At 42.8% G+C, this 20,968-nt stretch overlaps 2 protein-coding genes across 2 annotated transcripts; both read left to right on the top strand.

The window, feature by feature from the left end:
• The first annotated feature begins 934 nt into the window (after nucleotides 1–934).
• On the top strand, nucleotides 935–3,742 carry LOC141026697 (protein FAR-RED IMPAIRED RESPONSE 1-like). Its single transcript, XM_073503541.1, has 7 exons — nucleotides 935–1,004; nucleotides 1,188–1,330; nucleotides 1,424–1,562; nucleotides 2,031–2,114; nucleotides 2,196–2,656; nucleotides 2,751–2,840; nucleotides 3,122–3,742. Exons 1-7 carry the CDS (start codon nucleotides 935–937, stop codon nucleotides 3,740–3,742), a joined length of 1,608 nt encoding a protein of 535 aa, XP_073359642.1.
• A 10,529-nt stretch (nucleotides 3,743–14,271) lies between these two features.
• On the top strand, nucleotides 14,272–17,076 carry LOC109765094 (uncharacterized). Its single transcript, XM_020323881.4, has 4 exons — nucleotides 14,272–14,848; nucleotides 15,002–15,191; nucleotides 15,683–15,898; nucleotides 16,571–17,076. Exons 1-4 carry the CDS (start codon nucleotides 14,436–14,438, stop codon nucleotides 16,802–16,804), a joined length of 1,053 nt encoding a protein of 350 aa, XP_020179470.1. The 5' UTR covers nucleotides 14,272–14,435; the 3' UTR covers nucleotides 16,805–17,076.
• Nucleotides 17,077–20,968: the final 3,892 nt, after the last annotated feature.

The raw sequence follows: 20,968 nt of genomic DNA, 5'->3' as shown, positions 1-20,968 counted from the left end.
TTTGCTTCATTTTATGTTCAATCTCTTCATACGTTCCCTTGGGTATCATGTTGTCGGTTAATATTCCCACGGACCTGTCCTGGGATTGTACTTTTTAGCGCCGACAGTTAAAATTCATACACGATGCTTCATACAAATTAGACTACAATTTTCTCCTCTGTTCTGGATTTATACTTCAACTCATTTGGGTTTCCCATACTCCAATGAGATCAAAAACGAATATTACCTTCAGTTCCATACATACACTAAACCTTCTCTTCTAATACACAGCCGTCAAAAAATATCAAAGCAAAATGGCGCCACATTGATCATGGCGGGCTCAAATGGTAGCAACTGATCCAGTGTTGAGTTGACGGATCCATGAAAGCGGCGACAACCTTACTGACTACTATTTTACATTATTCTGCTCGAGTAACCAACATCCACACCAACGTCTCTTCGAATTATAAAAAACGAGTACTTACACTGCCATCATACATTCATTGTCATTGTACATAACCAATATCGACACCTTCTATAGTGGTCACAGTAGTCAGTTCAATTTTTAACATAAAATGTCAGGCAAAGTATCATAGCAAACATCAATTTTAATATAGATTCAGCGACGATTCTTTAACTAGGTGTCTTGCAATTAAGAAGCAATCTAAAATCGTCCGTAAAAATGGAAGCAGAGCAAGTGCTTGTGCACTGCCTTGTACGTTGTACCACTACTAGTGAATGCAACAAATCGCTAATTCCTAGTAATTAGCTAGGCAATGAATCACACCATAACTAAGAGTTAATAACCCGAATCAGTTACTGATCATGGCTAGTGGAGTCTCCTATCTCACGTATGGGTATTTAAAAGGAGAACCCCTCCTTCCCAAACACACCATTTCACAACGAAACACCATAGTCTGAAGCGCAAACCTAATGACCACTCCTTCTGAAGGAGATGTCGCTGGTGGCACGGAAGGATGTTCTTCACTGGATTGTTCTAATCAAGGCAGGACTACCAGTGGCAGGTCATTTCTGATACTACTATACTCATCTTCCCTACGTAATAGACATATTAGTCATTTTTGTTCTAGAAACTTGTACTCAGTGCTGACTCATTATATATTTTATAATTAGTGATGACTCCGGAACTGCGCTGGTTACTATTCCACCAGAATATTGCGATGCAATGATTATGGATCCTCTTTTAGGCCAGGTATTCCATGAAGACACGGATGCCTTCCAGTTTTATAACATGTACGCGTTGAGAAACGGGTTTGGTATAAGAATTCGTAAACAAGTCAAAAATGTTGCTGGTGACACTACTTACATCGAATTTGTATGCTCATGCGAGGTATGTACTACTTATCGTTTATCGCTCAAACTAAAATAATTCATGATTGTGGGATCATTCAATTTTTCTGTTGTCTTGTATTTCCTTTCTCAGGGCAAGCCATCTAAGGGGGTTCAAAAATCTGTGAAGAGAGGTTGCGGTGCCATGATGCGCATACACAGACATGAAGAACATAAGTGGATCATCACAGAACTCCGGCAAGAACACAATCACCCCCTTACAACCAGCACAGGTATGACCCGCAACTGGAAATCACATAACAAAATCGGTGAGGGCACCAAGCGCATTATGAAAGATATGATGGAAAACAACAGCACCACAACTCAAATGTATGGATATATAGCCGGGATTGCCGGAGGAGCATCGATGCTGCCTTTCTCTAGGACGTATTTTCAAAGTGTTAAACAATCAATCCGAATTGAAGAAAGTACAGATGACATCAAGAAGACATTACGGCTATTTGTAGAAATGCAAAAATCAAGCAAAGATTTCTTTTATGCTGTCGATGTTGGAAAGAATGGAAAGATAAAAAATGTTTTCTGGTCGCATGCTTGGTCTAGGGATAGTTACAAGCACTTTGGTGACGTGGTCACATTTGATACTACCTACCAAACAAATATATACGGTATGCCTTTTGGTCTTTTTGTGGGTGTAAACAATCACTTCCAGACTGTCATCTTTGGTTGCGGACTGGTTATAGAAGAATCAGAGGATGCCTTCAAGTGGTTGTTTAGTACTTTTCTTAAAGCTGTCGAAGATAAGCATCCAGTTGGAATTCTCACAGGTTTACTCTCCACATACCCTTACAGCACTTTTCCATTTTCTTTTCTTAAAACATTCTAATTATTTTGTACAAATAATACAGACCAGAACAGGGCCATGGAACTTGCCATCAAAGCTGTACTCCCTAACACAATCCATAGGTGGTGTAAATGGCACATTTTTTACAAAGCCAAAGAACATATTGGTCCTAATCTTTACAGCAAGACATCTGATTTCAAGGACAAGTTCCATAGAGTTCTTAATCATACAAGGACCATAGATGAGTTTGAAGGTGCTTGGAACTCACTTATTGCTGAGTATGATCTCCATAGCAACACCTGGCTACAAGATGTGTGGGATAAACGTGATCGCTGGGCACCACCATACTTCAAAGATTTTTTCTTCGCAAAGATGACAACAACGCAACGCAGCAAGTGCATGAATCATGTGCTTAAAGCCTACGTTTCACCATCATCAACCATGCATAACTTCATTAAACAATACGATAAGTTTATTGCTGATAGGATTGCGGCTGAGGACAAACTTGAGTTCGACACTTCGAAGGTACATTTATATTATAATACAAATATACCTTTTCTTTTTTCTAAATGAGATTCATTACCATACCTCATGCCGTTGCCACTTCTCATATTCGCAGGATGCAAGGCAGCCGAGATGTGGATCACCAATAGAGAGGAAAGCTGCTAAAGTTTACACAGACACCATGTTTGCGAAGTTCAGCGACCAGGTATACATGAGTGCGTCTTACTTTGTCCAAGAAATCAGAGATGATGGCACATACATAACAGTTCACATGGAATGTGATACGAGGGAAAACTGGAGTAAGTTGGAGTTTCCAGTTCATGTAAAGAAAGATGAAGAGGAGTACAGATGTATTTGTAGGTTATTTGAACACATGGGCATATTATGCTCACACATAATCAGGGTATGCACAATGAACCCTTTCAGTACTAGTCTTCTTTTCCCAAGGAAATTAGAGTCAAATTATATTATTCATTTTTGTGTCAGGTTATGATGCATATTGGGTGCCGGAATCTTCCAGACAAATACATCAAGAAAAGATGGACGAGCAATGCCCGAGAAGGAAATAAAAGCAGATTCAACATGCATGCTGCTGCTTCGAGGACTCACCGGCATACCCTGTTATTCGAAGCTTGCATGGACCTATCGTCCAAAGGTGATGCATCAGTTGATGTGTACCATGTTGCAATGAGGAAAACTACTGAAGCTTTACAGGAGATTCGTTTGATGCCAACCCAAGAAGATGCTACGGCTATACTTCAAGTCCACACAACATCTACACATTTATCTGCGGAATCAGATGATGAGTGTGCCAATGAAATGGAAGACGAGGACATCTTGGAAGCTCAACTTCATGACGATGTGCTTCCACCAAACCGACGCAAGAAGCGAGGACGTCCAAGGACAGCAAGGCTCAAATCTGCTGCCGAAGGTGGTGTACGTACAAAACGGAAATGTTCATTCTGCCAAGAGAAAGGACACTACAGAACTGGTTGTCCTCAAAACCCAGAGAATTTGACAAAGTCAAAGATTAATAAAGTCTGCAAGAAGTGCCAGCTTCCTGGCCACAACACCTCTACATGTGGCGATCCTCCTTTACATACTTGATACGTTTTAGTACAAGTGTAATAGTTTTCTTACAAAATTTCCTTCATTTTATTGAAGCATGTAATGTTCGTCCTTAATAATAACAGTGCCAAGATATTTATGATTTCCCATTCATTTTGTTTTTTGCATAACACTAAGCAATGGTAGTGTTATTCTACTGTCGTCCTCACTGCCAACTGTTTAATGAGTTTAAAACCCAGGTTGCATGGCAAACTTGTGTTCTGACTGAGTATCATCCTGTTGTCTGTTGCCATACCTTGCTCATGTTTGTCGATACAAGTTTAATACCCAGTTCAATAGTCTGATAGTCTTACTTCCGACTTATTTCTAATTCCGACTGAGTATCATTTCGGTTTCATTATTTCAAAAAAATGTACATTAATTAGAGGCGCATATTTGGAAGGTATTTCAATTCCTAGTTATACCATTTCCATATTACACACGTCCCGCAAAATTTTTGGAAGGTATCTGACGGGAAATCAGTTCGGTTTAATTTTGCAAAAATTGACTGACCATTGATGACAGCCACATTTTCGGAAGATGATACCCTTTCCATGTTATACCCTTTCCAAAAAAATGGATAATTTCGGTTCGTTTTTTCCAAAATGATAGACCACTATTGCACAAGCCACGCCATGCAAATTTCTTGGCAAGGTATTCAATTCGCATGCATCATTTATTTCTGGAAAGTTCGTATGGGGTATGAATTACAAACAGACATATGGAAACTAATTTCTTACCGATGGACAATAAAACGCAAAAATAAACACCTATTTGTTAACGGGTTATACCCAATAACAGATCTGACGGCATCTAGACAAGGTGCCTGGGCACCTAGGTGTCCCAAACTAGCGTCCTATATATATATGCGAACTTTCCAGAAATAAATGATGCATGCGAATTGAATACCTTGCCAAGAAATTTGCATGGCGTGGCTTGTGCAATAGTGGTCTATCATTTTGGAAAAAACGAACCGAAATTATCCATTTTTTTTGGAAAGGGTATAACATGGAAAGGGTATCATCTTCCGAAAATGTGGCTGTCATCAATGGTCAGTCAATTTTTGCAAAATTAAACCGAACTGATTTCCCGTCAGATACCTTCCAAAAATTTTGCGGGACGTGTGTAATATGGAAATGGTATAACTAGGAATTGAAATACCTTCCAAATATGCGCCTCTAATTAATGTACATTTTTTTTGAAATAATGAAACCGAAATGATACTCAGTCGGAATTAGAAATAAGTCGGAAGTAAGACTATCAGACTATTGAACTGGGTATTAAACTTGTATCGACAAACATGAGCAAGGTATGGCAACAGACAACAGGATGATACTCAGTCAGAACACAAGTTTGCCATGCAACCTGGGTTTTAAACTCATTAAACAGTTGGCAGTGAGGACGACAGTAGAATAACACGACCATTGCTTAGTGTTATGCAAAAAACAAAATGAATGGGAAATCATAAATATCTTGGCACTGTTATTATTAAGGACGAACATTACATGCTTTAATATGGAAATGGTATAACTAGGAATTGAAATACCTTCCAAATTTGCGGTGGCTCCATGAAGTCGTCATCGTGGTCTGCAGCTGCAGCCATATTGCCACGACCAACCCCAAGAATTTTCTTTCTTCTTGCGGTAGCACACCTCTGTAACCTAGGCATGAATATACCTATAAATGGAAAAGAAATATGTAAATTGCTATAGCTGTGATGGAGAAAAACGACCACAGTCGGCGACCACGAAGGTGACACTGGCTACCATGGCCAAGCTAAACGAAGGGGGGACGTCACCTGGGTATGCTCGTCTGAAGATTAACGATGGACCGATGATGATCTGGGTATGCTTTTGGGGAAGACTGGCAAAGGAGAGGTCAAATCAGCCGGGTGTGTGCATGTAGGAAATGAATCAGGGAGAGTGGATCACGTATAGGTATGTAATGCATGCCGGATGCTTTGATTTCCTCCCGCTTTAATTCCTCGGCCAAATTATGGCAGTGTATGAGCCCTTTTTTTGGGTAAGCAATCAAATTAGAGTGCAACTTTTATTTTTGGAAACGGTCGAATTAAATAGCATCATAATAATGCGAAACATTATGATAGGTACTAATTTATCCGCATGCAATATTTTTGAAAGGTGTGAATCATGACTGGCTAATAAATATTTTTAATATTATGGAAAGCAATCAAATTAGACTGCAACTTTTATTTTCGAAAACGGTCGAATTAAGTAGCATCAGAATAATGCGAAACATTATGATAGGTACTAATTTATCCGCATGCAATATTTTTGAAAACACGTCCAAATTCGTGTGCTTGCCAATGTATTTAATGATTTTAACGGGTTGTGGGTTGGGCAGTTGTAAACCCGATATATCTCGATAGGATGATGAGTTGATCTAACGGCTGATGCCCTAGGTGCCCAAGCACCTAGGTGCCCCAGTTAATTTACCTATATGCGTGTGCGTGTGCGTGTGGACGAAACCATGCACAAGGACACGGAGGCTCCGATCTTATCTCCTCCCAACGCCTTCAACTTCAATTCTCTCCCAAATCTTACAAGGCGCGCGTGCGCTGCACCCTGTAGCAGCGCACGGACGCGTGGCACGTGGGGAAGCGGAGACGGAGTGAGAATGGCGCCGCGATGGACGCGAAGTATTCAGGGAAGCATAACGGACAGACGTGGTGATGGGAGCGGACCACGTGTTGTGTCAAATATATTTTTTAAATGGTATACAAAGTTTAAAATATAATAACTTTCTCGTCAAGCATCTATTTCATGTTCCGATCGCACCATTAAATACATTACGACGAGATCTATAAAAGTAATCCATGTTGGATATGTTTCGACACAATTTTTGTGATGATAGAGTTTTTGCGTCTAGGGGTATAAAGTTTCAATAGTTGCAGTATAAATTTACAAAACATAGAGTGTGAAGTTTTGAATTTCAAAACTGCAGTTCTAGGTGTACAAAGTTCATGCCATATTATTATAAAATTCATAATGTAATAGTTCATAGTTTCTAACCTAGGATTACAAAGTTAGTAATGTGATAGTTCAAAATTTATAAATTTTGTGTGTAAAATTTTGAACCTATCAATGCAAAGTTTATAACATGGGAGTTCAAAGTTTTGAAACTATCATTACAAAGTTTGTAATGTGATAATTCAAAGTTTATAAATTCTAAGTGTAAAGTTTTGAACTAACCATTAAACAGTTTATAATGTAATAGTTCAAAGTTTTAGAACCATGTAGTACAAAGTTTGTAATGTGATAGTTTAAAGTACATATATTTTGAGTGTAAAGTTTTGAATCTGGTGGTACAAAGTTTATAATGTAATAGGTCAGAGTTTTTTAACCTAGCAGTACAAAGTTTGTAGTGTCATCGTTTAAAGTTTATAAATTCTGATTGTAAAGTTTTGACTCTTGCAGTACTAAGTTTATTTGATACATATATATCTCGACAAATAAGATGTAGTCCTTTCCCTAGTTTTTTTGATAACCATGTTTTCACTATCGATTCAATTATTAATCCCGTATAAAGTATTATGGAGCATAAATATATGAATTTCGAAAATAGTACTTTTACATTCATATGGATGTCAAACCATGTCCACGCCCTATTCTTCTCCCACAAACCCGCTATCCCGAAAGAGAAAAAATAGCTCGGAGAATCCAAATTGGCGCATAGAGCTAGAATCTAGACAGAAACAAACTGGACTACAAAAGCTAAATAGGCCTTAGACGGGAGAACTGGGCTATAAAGTCCCTGCGTGCGCTACCCAGCTCTCCAGATGCACACCCGTTGCTGCTAATTCAAATGCGCGCGCGTTGCTATTCTTACCGGCGCACACGCGCTTAGTAAGTGGCCCGCAATTCTCTGCCAGTCACAAATAAATAAACAGTGCCGGCCCACTGACATGTGGCATGTGTGTGTATAGACTCCTACTTTACGTCTCGGAGATTATGACACAACTTTCGTTGCTTTTTCCAGATCATGGTGTGTGATGTGCTGCATGTCGTGAAACATCGACGAGACCGTGCGTGATACACGATCCACTTTGTCTCTTCTGAACCTTAATTTACAAGTGCATGTGTATCATTGGATTTTGCATGTGAATTTTTTACTCCATATGAATTCGTATTACGAAATGTTGCAGTATCCCTGTCCAATTCATAACTATCATATGTTTTCTACATGCACTCTAAAATTAATGACCGCATGTAGATATGTTAGTATAAATTGACTATTTGCATGGTACCGTTTCATGACCTACAGCGGTCCACCCATGTGACAATCAAGCTCGTGTGGCCCTATCTGGGACAAGCCTCCGAAAACAAAATTGGGCTATATATACTGACCGATGTCCGACCTAATTAAGTATTAGTTTTACAGATCGATGTCGAAGACTGTTGCCGAGTTGATACTATTAGATATGCCCACCTATAATCTGTTTGAAATTTGTTGCAACCAATGATTTATCGTTAATGTTATATTTTTATTAACATCTAACACGTGAAAGCTCTTTCTTTTTTTGAAAAGGAAATATATTAATATCACACCTTCTACATCGACTAATGCATATAGCTATTCTTTATTACAAGCACAAAGCTCCTTAGATGTATCTTAACCTTGGATCGACGTTACACAACAACCCGTGCTAAATGCCATTCAGGAACTACCTGTAGCAGTACAATTTCCGTAGTAATATAACTTCTCGTAATCAACCGCCTGAGGGACGGACAATACCAGGTGAATGGTCCCAGTTGTGAAGATAACGTTGCCATTCTCTTGTGGTCTCGGTTCTGACACAGCTTTATTTGGCTTTTCCTTTTGGCCACACACGGGCTGGGCGTGTCATAGATATGGACCAGGTTGCGCGCGTGATAAACAACTCCCGTTGCTGCGCGTGATACACGACTCCCTTTGTCGTCAGTTAACTAGTGGATGTAATTGAGCCTTGGGGTGTGAAATTGTTTATATCCATTCATATTTCATAATGTTGATGATTCTCGGACAAATGATAAGCTATGTTTTCCGTAGAAACTATAAAATAAGGACTACATGCATAATTATGTGGGATCGGTTGACATATCTATATATCTATGTCTGTCTTTCTATATACCGGCAGCGACGCAACCTAGGACTAGCACCGAGCTAAGACTACCCACAATGGGAGTAACATAGGTAGTAACATCACACATATCTAGATAAAATAGATGATGTGGCAAGCAATAAATGAAGAAAGAGAAGCATGTGGTAATATAGCTAATTACTACTAGTATGAGTAACATCACACATATCAAGGCAAGATGAGTCTATAGCTTAATAAATGAAGTGTTGCATATTACCACACATATGTTACTCCCCTCTATAGAGATAATAACATAGAGTAGTAACATGGGCATGTTACTACCCATTGTGGCTAATCTAACCCCTACCAAATCTCTTCCTACCCTCCGTTGTAACCCCCGATTTTGGGTGCTCTTGATTATAAGGATCATTAGCTGCTGGACGTAGGGCATCATCGGCCCGAACCAGGATAAACAATTATGTCATGCCTGTGTGATTCTTGTGTTCCTAAGAGCACCCGAGCCACAGAAGACACGTACTCTGACACCAACTCGAACACAATGCTTGCCGCGGTTTCGACCCCGCGAAACCTGGGAATCTTAAAAATGGCACTGCCAGAAATTAATAACTACTGTAAACTACATGATAGTAACCTGTTCCAATGTGCTAGCTCCATGGGATGAGAAACGAGTTTTGTTGTGATGAACTTGTTTAAATTGTTTCTAACCGTCTTTGAAATAAAGACATGAAACTTCCATTAAGACCGGACTAATGATGGATGGATCGATGACTTTGTTTGTTAGCGTCACGCGTACTAAAGATCCTTTAATTTGCCCTAATTTCATAAAAAAAAATGGATCCATTGGGATTGCCAGCTTATTGCTGAACCCAGAACAAATTGTTAAGTGCTTTAAAAACCTCAAAGTTAAATGCGGCCTCTCTAAACGACGTGCTTTATAGCGACCAGAGGCATTAGTTGGAATAAAATTTATAGTGACCCACTGTCCATCACTATAGTGAGTTTTAGCCACTCAATGCAGCTATTGCTTTAAAGCTGTGGTGTAGCGCTTGTCAATGGATGTTATTTAGGTCCACAAACTTCAAAATTACAGTTCTAGGTGTACAAAGTTCATAGCATATTATTAAAAAATTCATAATGTTATAGTTCAAAGTTTCTAACCTAGTATTACAAAGTTAGTAATGTGATAGTTCAAAATTTATAAATTTTGTGTGTAAAATTTTGAACCTATCAATGCAAAGTTTAAAATGTGGGAGTTCAAAGTTTTGAAACTAGCAGTACAATGTTTGTAATATGATAATTCAAAGTTTATAAATTCTAAGTGTTAAGTTTTGAACTTACCATTAAAAAATTTATAATGTGATAGTTCAAAGTTTTGAACCTCGTAGTACAAAGTTTGTAATGTGATAGTTTAAAGTACATAAATTTTAAGTGTAAAGTTTTGAATCTGGTGGTACAAAGTTTATAATGTAATAGTTCAGAGTTTTTGAACCTAGCAGTACATAGTTTGTAGTGTCATAGTTCAAAGTTTATAAATTCTGAGTGTAGAGTTTTGAATATTGCAGTACTAAGTTTATTTGCAAGTACATATATATCTTGACAAATAAGATGTACTCCTTTTCCTAGTTTTTTTTATAACCATGTTTTCACTATCGATTCAATTATTTCCTAGCTTTTTGATAACCATGTTTTCACCATCCATATAACAAGTTCCAACCATGCAAGTTCATTGATATTAAATAAAAGCACAAATGGAAAAGAAGCACTCCATCCATGCAAGCTTCCGTGAATTAAATCAAATCTGCAAAATGATAAACAAGATGTTAGAAGAAGAAGAAGAAAATGAAGAAGAAGAAGAAGAAGACTATAAGAAGTAAGCATACTTAAGTAAAATGGAGCTAACCTAGAAGAAAATGAAGAAGAAGACTAGAAGAATACTAGAAGAATAAGAATAAGAAGAAGAAGAAGAAGAAGAATAAGAAGAAGAAGAAGAAGAAGAAGAAGAAGACTATAAGCTTATTATGTAAACTTGGTCATTTCGTGCTAACATAAGTAATTTTGGAGCTAACCTATATGAAACTAAGCATATTAGAGATAACTTAGCATATTAGAGCTAACTTAGGTAAAATGGAGCCAACCTAGCTAATTATGCCATCTTTGAGTGAACTAAGCGTATTAGAGCTAACTTAGAGCTAACTTATGTCATTTTGGAGAAGAAGAAGAAGAAGAAGAAGAAGAAGAAGACTATAAGCTTATTATGTAAACTTGGTCATTTTGTGCTAACATAAGTAATTTTGGAGCTAACCTATAGGAAACTAAGCATAGTAGAGATAACTTAGCATATTAGAGCTAACATAGGTAACTAAGCATATTAGAGCTAACTTATGTCATTTCGGAGGAAACAAAGCTAAGTATATATAGATCATTTTGGAGATCTGACATACCTGACATAGTTCAGTTCTCATTGTTCTTCTCCTTCTTCTTCCTTAGCCTGATGCGCCAAGAGCGGCGAGGCGGTGGAGGCAGTGGGATGTAGTCTTCTACCACAATTGGCGTGGTCATGTGGCCCAGCTGTGGGATCGCCGGCGCCACCACCGGCGCGAGGTCATTGTCAGGCACCACCACCATCTCTTGCCCATGGTCAGCCACCACCATCTCTTGCCCTTGGTCAGCCACCATCATCGCTAGGTCATCCTCATCCTGATGCCCACTCTGCTCCTCTTCTTCCCCACTCCATCCGGATCATCCTCCTTGCTGTCTTTGCTACAGCCAGAATCGCTGCTGCTTTTGGTACAGCCAGAATCGTTGTTGCTTTTGCTACAGCCAGGATCGCTGCTGCTTTGGCTGTAGCCAGTGTCGCTGCTGCTGCTCCCATTGCCTATCCAAATGCAACAATGACCGTTAACAATCGATGCGAGACAAAGCCAAATGTAGAGGAATAAGAAGAGGCAGAACGTACTGGCATCATCGTCGTCAGCGTAGCGCATGCGACACATAGTCGCGTTGAACACCTTCACGCAGGTCGTAGGCACGGTAGAACTTCTCCCAGCCACGACACAGGTACATGTGGCCCTCCTTGATCACCAACTCCACGTCCCACAGCCTGCGAAACCCGCTGTCGGCCTGTCGCAACTTCACATTATTTGGCGGATCTTCACCCAGCATGTTCATAAAAGTGTCAGGCAGCCTCTTCAGTTTGGGACAATGAGTGATGTAGCAAACAACAGAGTTATCATAATGAGATGGGTGAATGGGAGATCTCTCCTTTTATATACCTGCCTCGTGGATGATACTGAAGTCCCAAGTATGATACTAAAGAACTCGAAAGCATCCAACTCGTACTCCGATGTGGCAGAGCGGAGTCTGCGGTGGCGGCTTCCCCCATCTCTGATAAGCAGCAGAAAAGACCAATTAGTACCCTTACAACATTATAACATAAGAAATTTTGAGCAGAAGATAATCAACTACCCCAAGTTATCATTTCTCATTCAAAAAAACAATCCACTTGTGGACATATGATGGCTCTAGTTGAATTTATTAGTAGCACTAGTTGTCAAAAATGTTGACTTTAGTTGAATTTCATATAATAACTATTTTAACTTCTTTCGGTCAGCAAACTAGGCAACTAGCTAGCAGTATAAAAACATTCAACTAAAGAAAAGAAAGGAACTGCAAAACGTGGCGGAACCCTAAATAAGAAAGTATAAAAACGTGTCTTTTTCTTCTTCTTCTTCTTCCCCTCTTCTTCTTTTTTCCTCTTTTTCCTTTTCTTCTTCTTCCTCTTCTTCTTCTTCTTCTTCTTTTTCTCCTCCTCTTCTTCTTCTTCCTTTCCCTTTCCCTCTTCTTCTTCTCCCCCTCTCCTCTTTTCGTCTTCTTCTTCTTTTTTCTTCTCCTCCTCCTCTTCTTCTTTTTCTTATTCTTGTTCTTATTTTTTCTTCTTTTCCTTTTTTCTTTTTTCTTTTTTCCTTCTTCTTTTCTAATATGTAAACTATCTAAAACTATTTATTATCTAAAACTATATCTAATATCTAAAACAGAAAAGAAAAAAAGAAAAGGGGGGTGTGGAAGTGGAAGAGGGGGCTCACCGTGGGGAGGTGGAAGAGCTTGGCTGGCGACAGGGAGGGGCGGCGAAGGGGCGGGAGGGCGGCGGCGACGGGCGGGAGGGGGGCGGCGACGGGCGGTGACGGGGCGGCAGGACGGCGGGGAGGGGCGGCGACGGGCGGGAGGGGGACAGCGACGGGGCGCCAACAGGACGGCGGCGACGGGGCGGCAGGACGGCGGGGAGGGACGGCGACGGGCGGGAGGGGGCGGCGACGGGGCGGCAGGATGGCGGGGAGGGGCGGCGGGGGGCGGCGACGGGGCGGCAGGACGACGGGGAGGCGCGGCGATGGGCATAGGGGATGGGGCGCCGGCGGCGGGCTGGTAGGTGAGAGAGAGAGATAGAGAGCGCAGGCGTTCACGATGTGGGAGGTTAGCGATTCAACGCCGTGCCCGGGTGGGTCCCCTACCCTCTTTGCCGTCAGCCTAGCGGACGGCAAAGAATTGTTCCTTGTCAGCCGGCGGACGGCAAAGAAATGGCAGACGACAAAGAGCTGACCTAGCCATAGCCTTGCGTCTGTGGGCCAACAAGGTTCTTTGTCGTCGGCCAGCTGATGGCAAATAACTCTTTGCCGTCCGCGAGCCGACGGCAAAGTACTGGCTGATGGCAAAATAACCTGTTTCATCAGCTATTTCTTTGCCGTCAGCTTTCAGTAGTGATATTTGGCAAGCCAACATTTGGCAAAATCAAAAGTTGCCAAATATTGACAACTTTTTGTGGAGTTGAGAAAAAAAGTTGGTAGCCAACATTTGCCATTTGCCAAATATTGGCATGCCAACTTTTGGCATCGAACCAATCATGGTCAAAGTCCCTGCGTGCGCTGCCCGGCTCTCCTGACGCACGCGCGTTGCTGTTAATTTAAGTGCGCGCGCGTTGCTATTCTTACCGGCGCACACGCGCTGAGTAAGTGGCCCGCAATTCTCTGCCACTCACAAACAAATAAACAGTGCTGGCCCACTGACATGGACATGTGTGTGTGGATAGACTCCTACTTTATTTGTGCATGTCGTGAAACATCGACGTGCGTGATACACGATTCACTTTGTCTCTACTGACACAACTTTATTTGCTTTTTTCGTTTGGCCACACACAGGCTGCCTATATGGGGGTCTGCTCACTGTAGGGGCTCGTGTATCACGCACACCACCTTGCGTATATCTTTGTGCGTGTTATAGATATGGACCAGGTTGCTGCGCGTGATACACGACTCTCATTGCTGCCCGTGATACACGACTCCCTTTGTCGTCAGTTAACTAGTGGATGTAATTAAGATTTGGGGTGTGCCTTGCTGTGTGTGCATATTATCACTTTATCCCACATAGTCGTCCCGTCAGTCGCATGCATCCATCTCACTTTATCCCGTGTGTGCAAGCTTGCAGTTCCGTCCGGGGCTATAAATAGGAGTACGTACGCACCTGTGTTTTATCAGCTTTCATAGAAAGACAACTTACACAAGTTGAGTCAAGTACCGCACCGCCACCACTAGCTAGCTAGCAATGGCTACACCCACCGAAGAGCCCACCATGGAGACCTGCGGCGACGACGTCTCCGACCCAAGCATGGAGACCATCGGCGTCCTCTCTGATGTCTCCATGGTGAACAGAAGCCTCCCTGTAGGCGTCGTCTCCCCCAATTTCAAGGTCACTCGTGGCTTCGGTGGAATCGCGGAGAACGCCAAGGTGAACGTCGACAGGCTGTATCTGCGCCAGATCTTGACGGGCTGGGACGCGAATCAGTCAGACGTGATACAGCCCAATGCCGTGACAGGGCTAGGTAAAACTGCTGTGAACAACTGGGGGGTCTATGACGGTGCTGGCTCCAAGGCGAAACTTGTTGCCAAAACTCACGGCATGCACACACTTGCCGGCAAATGGAGCAATTGGTTCACCCTGGCGTTTGTGGTCGGAAGGTACGTAGAGTAACTCTTATCGTTTCGTTCCACTGTTTTTATTTTACATGTAAGGCCAATAATACATGAGAGTCTACGGGGCATGAAACCACTGCCGAGAATGGCCTAATTATTATCTAGGAGCAAAAGCGATTATATATATTGTGCATGCAGGTTCGAAGGGTCCACTCTTCAGGTTATGGGAGCTAATGATGAGGATGTAGCAGATAATGATTGGGCCATTGTAGGTGGGACCGGTGAATTCGCAATGGCTCGCGGTATCATCCAGAGAAGAGTATATAGTATAACAAACAGTACATTAACACATGCGCTTACTATTGAATTCTTCTGCCACATGAAGGAGGTAAGCGTGTAATTAATTTCAGGTCGTCCTCTTTGCATCATATATTCAAGTGGTGTCGTTATCTGATCAGTTTGCATTATATATGCAGTAAAATACTTATCGTTTCTTTTCTGTTATTTCAAATCGAGCTCATTGTTGGAATATGTTATACGCTGCGGACCGCTACTATCATGTTAGTCTCAATTACATAGCCTAGTAGGTCCTGTAAAATAATATTTGGAGGGCCATTTTTAGCCTGTAAATACGAACCCCACCAAGGGCCCATTTGTAGCTCCTAGTAGTGTTTTTGTAAATACAAACCCTACCGTGAGACATAAAGAGGACCTGGTCTCCCAAATCCCCCAATAAAAGGGGTTGAGGGAGGAGAGGTGGACGACTCTTCGTTTTTGCCCTATGACTCTGTTTGGCTCTCTCCTTTATTCCTTCACTCCCTCATTTTGTTGGGCTAAACCAACAATCGTGAATCATGATGCATGATCCTTCATATTCAGGTCGTCCCTTCACCTACAAAGAGAGGAACAGTTGGTGGAAATAGAGGCACCCTGCCTCGGGAAATGGAAGGCAAATCCCAACGTCTTGAAAATGTGACAATCTACCATGTAGGTGCAGTTGAAGGGTTTCAATTTTCCTACGTTGACGAAGACGGGAAAATCCGCACCACTGATACTTGGGGTCGAGTACATCCTGATCCTTTGCGCAAGACCGAAGTGAGTAGATTTCATATTTTGCCATGCATGTGGGGTGCAGTTGTTTTGCAAATCATGTTATAGTTTATGCCTGGCTTCATCATGAAAGGATGGTGCAAATCTATGTTTGGTTAGAGCTAAACTAACCTAAACTTGACATCAATTTATGGAAAATATTATCAAACGGTATGACTCCAAATATAGGTATATATATAGTATAATGAAAATATATATTACTTGTAAAATCATACTCACTACGTTTTTTACATGTCGTATTAGTTTTGTTATAAGTCAAACATTTGTATCTTTGACTATATAGATTCATAACATATAAGATTTGTTTTTTAGATTTACTATGAAAAATACTTTTATAGTATATAATTCATATATATGTTGTGAAACTATAAGGATGTTTTGAAAATGATTAGATGGTTATTAACGTTTGACTTAAAGCACTGCGACCTCTGAAATAAAAGAAGAGAGAGGGAGTACGTATAGTTGCTTATTTAGTGATATAATGTAATATCTTTTTATGGAAATTAAGATAGTTTGACCTAACATTATTTTAGACTTATATCTTTTTTGGGAGGTATGGAGTTTGTACCTATGTATATCTTTTGTTCTATCACCTAATTAATAAATACTTGATGATATATCTTTTTTCCTCTTAACTTATTATGTGTTGTTTTACAGATAAAGTTTGGCCCATCAGAGTTTGTGAAAAAGATCAATGGGGCTCAGAGAGGAGGCGAGGGCTGGCTGTCAAAATTTGAGATTGTCACCACCCACAAAACGTATGGTCCTTTTGGAGCTGACAACGGCACTCCAAATTTCAGTTATACCGTGCCGGAGGACGAGACGGTGGTGGGCTTCTTCGCAAACACTGATAACATTTTCGTCACTTCGATTGGTGTTTATACCATCTAAATCATTCAATATTCGACCCTGCTGCAGCCTGCAGTTACCTACATGTTCCTTTTAATCATCAGAGTGTTTGATTTCTTCCCGTTTCCCCTGTTCCAGCAATAAGATGGCTTGCTAACAAGGGTGGGTCCCCCTTGTCTATGCCTATTGCATTGTGATCTTTCGTAATCAAATCGGTCGTGTAACATCTTTCTTTTTCTCTTTCCTTTGCTATGTTCAATGATGTTTTCAGAGATTGTTTTCTTCGGAATAAAACAGATCGTATTGATGGCAAAGTAGAATGAGTAATCACGTTCATGTATTTCCATATCCATATAACATCCGCCAATCCGCGTCTTCCCAAGCGTCCCTGTTGTTGTTTATTAGGTATGGTCGCCCTAACGGTGCTACGCCGTGTGCACCTCTATCACTGTATCACTGCTATTGATGGCGACTGACGCCTGGTCTTGTGCTAGTCCACAGCTAGCCTCCTGCACCCGCGTACAGTTTCCGCGCACAACGACCGCTCTGTTGCCAATACCCGCCAGTCTCATCTCATGGTTTCTGCTCGAACACTCAGCATCGCGCGTGTCCCACCGTAACAGAACTAGTCCAAAATATGCACACACCCCAAGTGTTTCATTGTGCGAGGTCGGGGCTTCTCTCTACAACTCCAGGCAGCTTCGTCTTCCTCTTCTTCCACATGGCTACATCTATGCATGTTGTGTACCACAAGAGATATATACACCGGCTTCCGATTCTCCTTCCAGGTCCTTCTATCGGAATTACATGATGGCTAATATTGTGTTGTTGTATGTTGTATTAATCTAACCCATGTGTGGGTAGATATATGAGAGAGACCTAGAGTAGAGGGCAAGTCGTACATGATTTAATCCTATTATATCTCTTAACTCCTAATCTCTAACTTGAACATAATTATACTTTTAACATTCCCCCTCAGTCATAGCGGGGTCAAGCGGATGACTGCGACTGAATTTGAAGTCTTGCACTTCCGTCATCTTCTCCGCTTCATCATCATCACTGCGTCATGGGTCGGCACCTAGTGCGGTGACTGCGTCTCTCCTCTATTCCCTCCGCAGTCACAGCGGAAGTGGCATGGACGCTAGCGATGACGCGGACGCTGTTGACTAGAGTTGTGCCGATGAGTAACTGTAGACGTAGCCCTGTATGTCGATGTCGAGGTAGCCAATCATGATGTAGTCGTGGTCGAGGTAGTTGTGGTTGTTGATGTAGTCGTCGTGGATGATGAAGCCGCACAAAGCCTGAGGCGCAAAAAAGATGCGCTATGTTGTAGATGACGGAGCTGCAATCAAGGACGAGGCACCTTGCGAATGTCAAAGGGTGCCATCGGCGATGAGACCACTGGTTTTACCAGGAACAGAGGAAACCCATCGAGCACACGTCGGCTTTGCCAGAACCGTGTGGCCGTGCAGGGGTCATCACTATAGTGACACCGTGTCGATACAGTCGTGCCGTCGTGGATGACACGGTCGATGCCGTCGTCGTGACGCGGTCATTGCCGTCGTTGAGGCCGCGTCTTGCAGAAAAGTCTGTCAGAGGACGCTAGGTGTCCGTCTTGCGGACGAGGCGGCGGCGGTGTGTTGACAATGATGGCGATGAAGACCACGTTGATGAAGATCTTGACAATGAAGTGTCGACGATGGCGTCGGAGCATCATCTCGACGATAATATGTCGCTTGAAGGCATCCCTCGCGGCGACCAATTGTCCATGTCGTGTCGCGCCGGAGAAATTGATGGCGTGCAGATGGTGCATGTCGTGGTAGCTTGTCGTAGTTGTGCTCGACGAAGAATTTTTTTTTTTAGGCGTGATGTAGCAGTACAGCTCGATGATGTGGCGTGGGTCGATGCAGATAGCTCGTTGCAGTGCAGACGTAATGTTCGCTGCAGCGGCTCGTGGACATGGCTCGAATAGTGCGTGGTCCACAGTCGGTGCGCCGGTGGCTGATGATGCCGGTGAAGTGCCCTCCCGTGATCCGAGAACGACGCGTCGTGCAGCGTAGCCTACCGATGCAGTCCGGTGCTGACTCGAAGTTGCTTGCGGCTGGCTCGTCGACGGTTCGATCGGATCGTGGCCGGTTGTTGCACAGACGCGCTCGCGCAGGTCGATGAAGGCTCTGGACGGCTTGATGTAGATCAGCTGGTGTTTCTTTTTTGAATTGTTTGGATTGGTTATCACATTGGTTATCAGCCGGTGTTGATGCATGCACCCGCTCGTGCATGTGGTGCTGGGCTGCTCGCTATTCGTCGTACTGCTCCATGGCGGGGCCAGCGGCCAGCGCATGGATCGGTGACGCTTGCATAGGCAGATCTGATCTGGTCCTCGCCCGCCCGTGCGCGCGTCCGACGGGGTCAATGCTGCGCGTCGCAGCCGACGGATGTTGAGCTCCAGTAGCTCGGTGATGCGCCCGGACCTAGAATCGTAGGTTGATGCCGATGTCACCCGCGTGCTGCAGAGGGAGGAGCGCCCATGGCGCCGTTCCATCGCCGTCCGGCTGCCGGGTTGGAGATCGCTGGATTTTATTTGGCTAAAGAAGAAATTTCGAAAAAAAAATTCAAGATATTGATCTAATCTAATCTAATGAACCGATCTCATCTTTGATGATTGGTGCCCCGCCTCAAGGAATTTCTCGGGAGCGGCGCGTTATGAAAGTGGTGGAAGGTTTTAGAATCAGCATTGTTAGACAAACTACTCTAATACCATATTGGAATTATATGATGGCTAATATTGTGTTGTTGTATGTTGTACTCTCTCCGTCCGAAAATACTTGTCATCAAAATGGATAAAAATAGATGTATCTAGAACTAAAATACATCTAGATACATCTCCGTTTACCCATTTTGATGACAAGTATTTCCGGACGGAGGGAGTATTAATCTGACCCATGTGTGGGGTATATAGCCATACATGATTTAATCATATTATATCTCTTTAATCCTAATCTCTAACTTAAATATAACGGAAACACTAACGCCCACACGTGTGGGCGTTTGCATCTCGTCCACACACGTGGATCCGCGTCCGTTTATGGGTGCACGAATCTTGGCATTTTTGTGGTGCCACGTAGGACTGGGCTGGTGTGTGGGCATTCATCCGGTCGCCCACACGTCTGTTTCACCACACGGAGGGGCCGGTGTGTGGGCGTTTAGCAGTTCGCCCACACGCCAGTTTTCACTCACACACAAGGGCTGGTGTGTGGGCATTTGCCATCTTGCCCACACGCCCGTCTTCTCTCCCACACCCAAGCTGCCAGTTGCCATGCGTTTTCAGTGTACATGGCAACTGCCCTAGTGTGCTTGTAAGCATATGGCAACTCTCTTTTTTTTTACCCGAACATGTCAGTTGCCATATGTTTTGCAGGGTACACGGCAACTGCCCTAGTGTGCTTGTAAGCAGATGGCAACTCTCTCTTTTTACCCGAACATGTTATTTTGCCATATCTCTTTTGTAGCGCTACACGGCAACTGCCTAGTGTTAATAGGTGGCAACTCCTAAGGTTTTCAAATCATGGCAACTGTAGTAAACCAGACCATACATGGCAACTGCTTAATGTTAGTAGGTGGCAACCTCTAAAGTTTTCAAATCATGGCAACTATAGTAAACCAGACCATACATGGCAACAGCTGCAGTTGTCCAAAATGGCATCTGGCACTTGACCTGAGATGACAGCTGCAGTTGAGCAACCATGGCAACTGTAGGTAAACGGACATTGAAGAGGGTTCGGACCATGGCAACTGCGGGGACACGTGGTGACTGTCACGCTGGGCGTGCGGGACTGTGAGGTAGGTGGCTGAGAGAGGTCGTGTGGGCGTTATGCATTTTGCCCACACGTAGGCGTGTGAGAGGGACCGCAAGAAAAAAAAGAGGCGTGTGGGCGCTAGTTGTTTTGCCCACACATAGGCGTGTGGGCTGGACCCCTTAACGCCCAGACGTGTGGCAGTTATCGTCGTCCATACTTTAACACCTTCTACGTCAAAAAAAAGAAAAAATCGGTCTTCCTCCTCTCGTTCTCCGTCTCCCGACCCTGACACGGTGACGCGCTCCCGCGTCCCGTCCTCTCCTTCTCTCCCTTCCCCTTTCCCTCTCACTCGCTCTCTCGCTCTCTCCCGCCGTCGCGGTGTGCCCGTCAGGCCTCAAGATGCCAACGG

Source organism: Aegilops tauschii, chromosome 7 (genome assembly GCF_002575655.3).
Source record: "Aegilops tauschii subsp. strangulata cultivar AL8/78 chromosome 7, Aet v6.0, whole genome shotgun sequence".
Classification (NCBI taxonomy): domain Eukaryota; kingdom Viridiplantae; phylum Streptophyta; class Magnoliopsida; order Poales; family Poaceae; genus Aegilops; species Aegilops tauschii.
This window is presented reverse-complemented; position numbering and strand designations above follow the sequence as displayed.

Bases quoted from the DNA above. Each gene is read 5' to 3' on its own strand.
- LOC141026697 (XM_073503541.1), top strand. From the start codon at position 935: ATGTCGCTGGTGGCACGGAAGGATGTTCTTCACTGGATTGTTCTAATC. The intron at 1,331-1,423 runs GTATGTACTACT...TTCCTTTCTCAG, and splicing joins AATTTGTATGCTCATGCGAG to GGCAAGCCATCTAAGGGGGT. The intron at 2,115-2,195 runs GTTTACTCTCCA...CAAATAATACAG, and splicing joins TCCAGTTGGAATTCTCACAG to ACCAGAACAGGGCCATGGAA.
- LOC109765094 (XM_020323881.4), top strand. From the start codon at position 14,436: ATGGCTACACCCACCGAAGAGCCCACCATGGAGACCTGCGGCGACGAC. The intron at 14,849-15,001 runs GTACGTAGAGTA...TTGTGCATGCAG, and splicing joins CTGGCGTTTGTGGTCGGAAG to GTTCGAAGGGTCCACTCTTC. The intron at 15,192-15,682 runs GTAAGCGTGTAA...CTTCATATTCAG, and splicing joins TCTTCTGCCACATGAAGGAG to GTCGTCCCTTCACCTACAAA.